This window comes from Seriola aureovittata, chromosome 17 (assembly GCF_021018895.1).
Source record: "Seriola aureovittata isolate HTS-2021-v1 ecotype China chromosome 17, ASM2101889v1, whole genome shotgun sequence".
NCBI lineage: Eukaryota > Metazoa > Chordata > Actinopteri > Carangiformes > Carangidae > Seriola > Seriola aureovittata.
Genome location: NC_079380.1, coordinates 2,586,615 through 2,595,735, shown reverse-complemented (window position 1 = coordinate 2,595,735; position 9,121 = coordinate 2,586,615). Strand labels below are relative to the sequence as shown.

Below are 9,121 nucleotides of genomic sequence, written 5' to 3'. Positions count from 1 at the left end.
TGGGACCAAAAAAAAAAAAAACGGAAGCAGAAGTTTCCCCCCGCGTGATGACAGCAAACAGACAAAAACACTTCTTTTTTTGTCTGTTTGCGTGAGAACTGATGAGCACATTGCGGCTCAGCGCACTGTCACTGCGTCACTTCTGATGGCTCCAAAATTAATAACCGTCGGGAAATTTATGACCCTCGTGGGATTAGAGGAAATATTTTTCCTGTGTTCATCCTTCGCCCTTCAGAGGCTGGTTTCAATATGAGTTTAACACACTTCACACAAAAGACTGGAACAGAGCGAGCTGCGCGTTTCTCATAAACAGATACACACATTCACTAATAAATAAGCAGATTCTCTTTCTGCAGAGTTTTGTGAACGTCAGTGAGTTAAAGGTGTTTTGATAAAATAGAGTTTAGTTTAGTTTCTGTTGCAGCTTCAGTGCAAATAATAACAAAATCTTAATCTTCTTTATTTTTAGTGAAACATTTCTGTTATTTTGATTTTTCTTTTCATTTGTCTCTACTTCTTCCTTTCTTCTGTATCTCTTGTTTGACACGCCACCCTTTCTCCTACACCCCACCACCCCACCACCCCACCACCCCTCTTTACAGCTTCCAGGCCGATGTAATTAGCAGAGGCTTCATGTTTGGGACGCATGGGTCTGGTTTAGTGCTGAAAGCTATTCCGAGCTTTTCCCTCTGCAGAGCAGCAGGCATCTCAGCAACTCTTTAAACTCTGCTTTAAAAAAGAAGCTCTTTCTTAGAATTTTGATCATCCCTTCAACCCTCATTTCACCTGTAAATATCAGCGTGTGTTAATTAGTTTAACTTCCTAAAGATCACAGGACAAAAATAAAAATGATCATAAATATCATTAGGTAAAAGTTTCCTTTTTTAAGCAACTATCAAAACACATTCAGGAAGACTGAGAGAGGCAGAGCTGGTTCTGGTTGATTTCCACTTTTACATCTTCTAAATAAAACCTTTAACCGAGAGAAGTCATTCCATGTGGTGAGGTCAGGCTCTTCCTCCAGTCAATCACAGCTCAGTGAAGCCAACAAACAGACTCTCCCACTGGCTGGAGACTGAAAATCAAAAACAAACATAAAATAAAGCAGTAAAGCTTGAGAGTTCTGCTCCCTCAGAGGGGGTTACCATTTTTAAAAAATTAAGTCTGAACAGCTCAGACGAATTAAAAAATAGTTGCAAAAGCATCTCTGATGATGAAAAGCAGAAACCAAGACCACACTGGAACTATTTTCTTCAAAGCTTCTGTTCCTTCATTGCATTATATCAATGACACCATCTCAGTCAGCAGTGCAGTCTCCAGTCTGGAGCACAACTCAAATGTGACTCCAACAACAGATTTCACTCTGGATGTGTTTTTGTCAGACTGAAGCCGTCCTGGGGCTGTGGAGGTCAGACTTAACCGTCGCCGTCAATTTTGGAGTAACGCGTCATCTAAATCAGTTTGTGCAACATTTCGGGCCAAAAAAGCGTCTCTTTGTTTCTGTCTGAGCCCAAAGAAATGCAGCCACAGTCCTCAGGTCTGAGCTGGCAGAGGGGACGATCTTATCACTCACTAGTCATGGGGAGAGTCTGAGCTCCAGCACCTTTTGACAACAGAGAGGGAGAATCTGAATGTGTGTGTCTCCTTCCCTGAGGAGCCAGTCTTTTTCTTAACTGATGTTGGGTGGAGGCTTCGTCTGTCTTCAATTTCACTGGTCATATTTTACGACAATGACAGTCATGCTGCTCGGATGCCAAGGCAATTCACACGGCTAAATATCACATTCACGACAATGTGCTGTTTCTCCCAGTCGGAAAAGAAAGCGCTGTTGTTGTTGTTGTGCTGTGTGGCACCACGGGCAGTGTTAGTTTATGTTTGATTAGATTCTGCTCTACATTTAAACATGTACAGCTGCCGATTCCTAAGCAAGATCAGTCCCACCAGGGAAAAAAAAAGATTGTACTTGAAAAAGTATGAGATAATAACAAAATAAAACAATTGTTTTTGAATCAAAATGTTAAAGATTTAACTATCATCATAATTTGGATTTAAAAAAATAATAACTGTCACAATTTTGACTGATGAAGTTAAAGATTTTGACTTTATTTGATAAAATTTCAACATGATTGTTCATTAATATTAAGAAAAAAACTCACAATAAGGAGTTGGATAGACTGAATCGGTGATGCAAGGCCCTCAGTTGGCTGTGACAGTCTAAATCTTATTTTGTTGTAAGTATTTCTGTTGATGATTTAGCGACAGAGAGCAAAGATCTGACAGGAAGTGTTCGGAAGTCTTATTTTGAAATGAGAAACAGACATCAAAGTTGACCTGTTCTTCATCAAAGCATCAGCTTCCTTCATGGAAATCATCTGTTCTAATGAATTCATTGAGCTTGTGAACACATCACCATCATGACAAAAGAAATTCTGTAATTGTGAAAACCCGAACAGCTGATTCATCACGGTTCATAAAACGTGAATGTGAATAAAGACATTTGTTTTGTACTTATTAGAGTTTGAGAATGAGATGAGATGAGGATTCTCTCTGATTGGTTCACAACTCATCATATGAGATGCTGTGGGTTGGGACCTTGACTGTGGGGCTAAGATGGCTGCCAGTGATGTGCACTGCTCCCTGCCTCTGTCCCTGTGTGGATGGCTCTGGCAGAAAATAGCCCCCCCCCCCGTGTTGTTCCCATGAGCTGAGTTAGTCAGCTGCCATCATCAGTAAATACGTCCTTAATACCCTCTGAAATCAATTTCCTGCAACATGGCCAGTATGTAGGGGATCGATTTCATCTCAGAACAAAATAATGCCTGGTAAAGAGGTGAGGAGAGGACCGAGGGGCGGGGAGCGCTGGGTAGGGATGAGCGGCGCTTTTGTCACACGGTAAAGTGGGTGCTTTGCATTCCCTGGGTGTACAATCACCTCCAGGACCATCCATAACCCTCAAAGCTGTGCTGCGACCGTGGCTGTCACCCCGGGTGACGAACCAGCTGAGGGATGGGGGTGGGGGGCCGGGGTGGGGGGCCCGGGGCGGGGCGGGAGAGGAGGGTGATGCTGGTGATGCTGGATGGTACGCACTCTTTTCCTCAAGGGGGGGGGGGGGGGGGGGGGCGAGAGAGAGAGGATGTGGGTGGCGTGTAGCTTACAGGGCTCTCTCTCTCTCCAGGCTACATCCATGTCGCTACACAGGCAGCATCTAGCCTGCGTGTCACGTGGACAGGCACATGGATGAAAAGATTGATATACCTGTAAAGCTGCCTGCTATAGCCCATGGCCCTGCAGCATGAAGTGTTCTATTGTTGGCCTATTGTGTCTGTGCCTGTGTGTGTGTGTGTGTGAGAGCACAGTGATGAATGCATGGAAACAGTAACCGAAACGGCTACAAGACTAATATCACATCCCATCTCTTTCTCTCTCTCTTTCTCGCTCCCTTTGCAATTTCACCCTAATAGTTCCAGAAACTGACCTCTCATATATCCCAAAGGCACGTTATTACATTTCCCGAAGTCGTATATTATCCACCACCCACCTCAACCCCTTATACCCCATCTCACCCTAGCCACCAGCAGCAACACGCCAATTAATGGGGTTGTTCACCTGGCGTTATAACTTAATAAACTTCGGGGGTAATAACTTTCTTGCTCTGCCCGGCAGCAGCAGCAGCACAAAGACTGAAGTGTAACCTTGTAGTTTATTCTGGATGGTCGCCCAGCACCAGTAACACAAAGAGAATCTGTAGCTGGAAGCTGGCTTAAAATGGATGTGATATTTTTTTAAAGGTAGGATTCTACTGATGTTATTCACACAAGCAATCATTTTAAATACCCGGGGAGGGGACGTCAGACCAGATCTGGACCGCTGCTGCCTGCCAAGATACATCAGGCAGACATGCATCACAGACAACTGAATTCAAAGAGCCCAGGTTAACAGTTTAGCATATTTGAGCCACTGACAGAGGCTGCCACATCCTGCCTTCAAGCCAGGTTGGTGATGTTGGAATTTGGACTTTCCAATGCCCTCATTTAATCAAATTTACCGTTTTGGAAGTGGAAAGAATTATTATTTTAGTGTTGGCAAAAACAGCTTCCTCTTAGGAACATGCCCCTCTTCAGCAACACGTAAGAGAAACCAAGTAATTTGCCTCTAGAAAAACCTGAAACATAAACTATCTTGTTCAAAGTTCCCTCTTATTGTCGATAACAGCAAGAACCTGCAGGAATTCTGCCGTGCTGTAACGTTTACCACAACAGCTCACAAGTCAAAGCTCTGAGAGGAACTTGGCTACTGTCCAGTACGACCTTCAGACAACATGAAACCCAGTGTGCCAACAATGATGCACTTTTTCCCCTGTTCAGTATGCCTGAAGTTACTGTTCGCAGTGGTGTTAACATGCATTGAATTCACAGATATTAGTCACATGGCTGACATCACACTAACTCTGGTCTACTGACTTTGTGGAAATGAAGATTTGAGACTTGGATATATTTTCCCCAAACTATTAAAATGTAGACACAATGAGGAAGTTTTTTTCTGACACTGACGAATGAAAACCGACATCACAACCTGACTGAAATCTAGCATGAACCTTTAAGGAATAGTTCACTTTCTTCAATTATTACAGACCAAAACCAATTTTACACTTTGTTAAAGAAAGAAAATATAACATGCCAATTGGTGCTATTTTGTCACTGCAGGTTAGCTGTTTCCCCCCGTCTCAAGGCTTTATGATAGGATGAGATAAGCTAAGCTAAATTAAGATAAGCTGTATGGGCATGAAAGTGACGTGAATCTAAACATCTAACTCTGCAGGAAAGTTTGACAACACGCCAAAGTTTCCCTTTAACTGTAACCAGAACTAAACTGCCACAAAATGTAAGCAGCCCCGTCTGAAGACAATTTAATGATCATTTAGAAAAGATAATTAATAGATATGTAATTAAAAAAAAAGCTTTTCAGACAGAGGTTGTGCCATTCACTGCAACACAGAGCAATATATTTTAATGCAGCTTATTAAAAACTACCAGCATGTATTTCCAACCAGATTCTCATATACTCAGGAGGCAGTTTCATATTGTTCATATTGTACCAGCTGCTAAACCGAGACCGCACTGACCACCATATATTGAAGTAATGATAGTTACAGCCTGCATGGAGGAACAGTGTTTGCACCCATAAAGTGTTCAAAATGGCTGCCACGCGAACAATAGAAACAGCTTTCAGTTCCTCCAGTACAGCTCCCACTACCTGCCAAACTGACCCACTGCAATACATCCCAAAACCAGCCACAAGAAAAAGTGCTGACGCCCTACAACAGCTCAGATAGACACTTTTTTTTTATTGAGAAGACTCAGAGTTTTGTCCTGTTGGCCAGACTGGGAAACACAGTGTTACTGGTGGAAAGTCTAATAATTCAGACTGGAGGCCGATGGGCTCCATCCAGCCTCTAACCTGCCCTCCTGCCTGATGGATGGCACACTCAGCTGCTGTAATAAGCTGAATGAGTGTGTTTGCATGCATGTGTGTGTGTGTGTGTGTGTGTGTGTGTGTGAGAAAAACAAGGAGAAACATCTGTGTGTAGTGATAAAGTGTAGCCCTATGATTGTGTATAGTGTTTGTAATTTGTATTTCTTTCTGAAATGGCCAGGGTGTGGGTTGGGGGGTTGGGGGGTTGGGGGGTTGGGGGGGGGTGGAGGAGGCCTCCCTTCTTCTGTCCTTCTCGTGCACGGGCTTGCAAACTCACAATGCACGCACACGGATCAAACGGTCTCAGGCTCAGACACATGGATCAGACTGCTCTGGCAGAAATTTCGATTTATAGGACGGGATTAGAGGAGGGAAACAGAGCCCGCTCACATCCAGCCCGGGTTAAAAAAAATATAAGAAATAAAGTTTTTTTTTTTAAATCCAATGAATATGTTTTAATGGAGCGTTTTCCTCGTCTGTCTGAAATAAGTCAAGAAGCTCGGACTGGGCCAAACCCCGCCAAGCGCATGATGGATTAAATGTTGTTGTTAGTGCGAGTGATGATAGAAAAACAGAGCAAACCCGAGTTGTACCGGCCAAACCGTCCGCGGCTTTATATCAAGATGATTGCAATTTCATGACAGGTAAAATATTATTATTATTACAGGGCGCGCAGATGAATAAAACAGCTACTCTCCTGCGACTGTGCGAGCGGCAGACTACACACCATAATAATGTGAAAACAGTTGAGCCCGCTGTGAAATATTATGGAGTAAATATTCAATCAGCTGCATTTGCTCAGTGGTTTGGTGTCGCTTGATTCTAGGCCTGAATTTTAGAGGTAATATTTTCACTTTGAAGCTTGAGATTGAGAGAAGAGTTTTTTTTTAACAGTGATTCTGTTTCTAATGTTAAAACATGTCAAAATAATAAAAGAAAATATAAAAACAATGTTTTTTTTTTCAGATACACGATCAGAAAACGGTATAGTTGAGTTTAGAGAGTGTCCTCTGCTCATCTTCTCGCTGGTCCACAGGAGTACCACCAGGATCCCGCTGCCGGATCTACACAATCCTATCTCTAGAGTCCAGAGTTCTCGTCCTGGCCGGTGAGTCCTGAGTTTAGTCCACGCTGCAGGCTGAGTTACGAGGCGTCTGCTCTACTGAGAACTAATCTCGGCTGCTCTGCGGCTCCGAGCCGCCGGGCCAGTGATGGACGGCCTGACTCCTTTATGCTGTTTATGATTTTGTAGAATAAGACAGGGCCATGTATGTGTGACTGACGTACAGAGGATCATTCCAGCTGATGGACACACAGAGAGATGGTTTATCCGGATCATTGTGTTTACATCTCTCTGCTATAGAGAGCGGTATTTGAACAGAAATATGACAGTATAGGATCTTCCTATAGGCAGACACGTGCCCCTGCCTCTACACAGGGAAATGATGGAAAGTTGTTGGCTGAAGAATTAATATCAAAGCAAAGCAGGAAACAGTGAGGCTCTGTGTCCGACTGGCCTCCCAGAGGAATAACACCACATATTCTGCTATAGGCTACAGTCTAAAGTCTACACTGCTTTAAAATAATCCAGCCTGTCCACGTCCAGCATAAAGCTCCTGAGTGGAGATAATGAGTGTAGATTAACACTTGGACGTGGGCAGGAGGACAGAGACCAGGAGGCCTACAGGTCTGAAGCGGTGTGACTTTGACACGCAGACACAAGAGCGCTGACAGAGAGAAATGAAGATCTACCTCCAGTTTAAAAAAAAAAAAAGGTACAAATCTAAAGCCACTCGCTCCTTTTCAAACCAAGCAGAAGTGCGCATGTCTCGGCAACTATAGCATTCAACAACAACCTGGAGGTTCCCCAAACTCAGCAACGTCCTCTCCTCACCGTCAGCCTGATGATTACAGGATGGAGATGTTTTAAAACACTGCAATATCTCACTATGAGTTTTATTTTTGTTTCTTTTCTCCCGCTTTAATATTTTAGTATAGATTTTATATTCCTTCCGAGTTTCTCACTTTGATTTCAAAGGTTTCCGGAAGCATCCTGACCCCTTTTCTTTTACAAGCCTCTGTAATAACGGGCTGTGTTCCTTTTAGATCACGCATGTTAAGATATAAAACTAATCCGTGAGATTAATTGGGCTCCTGGCAGGTAATCCAAACTAAAAATCATTATAGCTTACTTTTTACTTACTTTCAAACTATCATATGGGGATGACGTAACAGCGTCACCCAACAATAAAAAAAATCGAACAAGCTGTAATAATCCTTTTTGGTTGTTCTTGTTTCTTGTTTTTGTCAAACTGTGTGGATGTTATTTGGTGCATTTATTTATTTATTTATTTTATGATTGGATAATTATCTTATAAATTGTCCATAAGTGTGTGCAGTTATGAAGCATCTCTATCTCAGCTCCGTGTCTGTTCCTACAGGAGCCGGCTGGTCTCAGGGACGATACGGGCAAATATCACAGTAAAGGCAGAGAGCAGGAGGTGGGGGCACTCTGCCTCTCCGGCTCTTTGTTCTTGTTTTATGGCGGCATTAAAAGCTTTTACAATCTCCCATTCTCTGCTCTCCCTCTCCCGCGCGCAATTTCCTGCTTTAATAACTTACTTTGATCCACGCCGTCTTTGTCCTCACTCCCTTCACAAATGTCCTTGTTTTCCTCGAACCGCGCTCCGGGGATGGCGGCTGGATGGTGGCTCAGCTCGCGCACAGCCGTGGATGTCGACTCCAGGATGTACGTGGTGGTCTCGTGCTGCAGCTGTCCGCCGATTTTGGGTGCGATCTCCCCGCCGAGGTGGCCGAGCTGAGGCTCCAGCTTGACGTGCCCCGTCTGGCCCTGCCCCGGGACAGACTCGGAGCCGCGCGGCGTGCAGTCCAGCCATGAGCGTAGGTACCGTGTTTCCGCGGCGGGCACGTGCTGGGCTGGGATGTACGGATGGTAGACAGCGGGGACGCCGCTGGCACCGTGGTGCGGACTGAACGGGCTCCAGGACGACGAGAAGACCGGAGGCTTCGGCTGGAAGCTGCAGGATGGGTAGGACTCGGGATGGGGATGCTCAGCGTGCGCAGCGCCGCCGCCAGGCTGCCGTCCGCCCGCGGCTGCAGCGGAGCTTGAGCCGGAGTACTGGACGCTGGGAAAGCGAGCTGGGGTTGAGAGTTCATCGCTCTCGTGACTTATGATGGAGTCCACGTAATAGTTGCTCAAAGTCCCAGAAATGGACATTCTCGGACATTATCTGCGTAAACGCCGCGAGTTCACTAAATAGAGAACAAGAAGAGAGACATTACGAGATTTTTCTCTCTTCCCCTCTCTCTTTCTCTTCCTCTGCTGTGTCCTCTGCTCGCTCTCCCCCTCCCTTCCTCTGTGTCTCTCCCTGTCTGTCTTTCTCTCTCCTGGATTCGAGCCCCCTTCCTTCCAAACAACTTGCTCACTATAGTGAAACAAAGTGCTACAGCCTACAGTCCTGCACTGTGCGAGGGGAGTGTGTGTGTGTGTGTGTGTGTGTGTGCGTGTGTGTGTGTGTGTGTGTGTGTGTGTGTGTGGGGAGGGTTGGGGGGTTCGGGACTTTGCGCGAGGCGCAAACTGATTGGCCGGACTTTTTCTTCGAGCCTGATAAAGCGTCAATGGAGCGTA

At 44.9% G+C, this 9,121-nt stretch overlaps 1 protein-coding gene across 1 annotated transcript in view; it reads right to left on the bottom strand.

Moving 5' to 3' along the window:
• Positions 1 to 8,893, bottom strand: part of hoxb9a (homeobox B9a) — a 10,701-nt gene extending 1,808 nt beyond the window's left edge. The window contains exon 1 of the mRNA XM_056400550.1: positions 8,095 to 8,893. Within this exon, the coding sequence (XP_056256525.1) occupies positions 8,095 to 8,710 (616 nt within the window). The 5' untranslated portion in view covers positions 8,711 to 8,893. The remainder of the gene's footprint in view (positions 1 to 8,094) is intronic.
• Between the last annotated feature and the right edge of the window lie 228 nt (positions 8,894 to 9,121).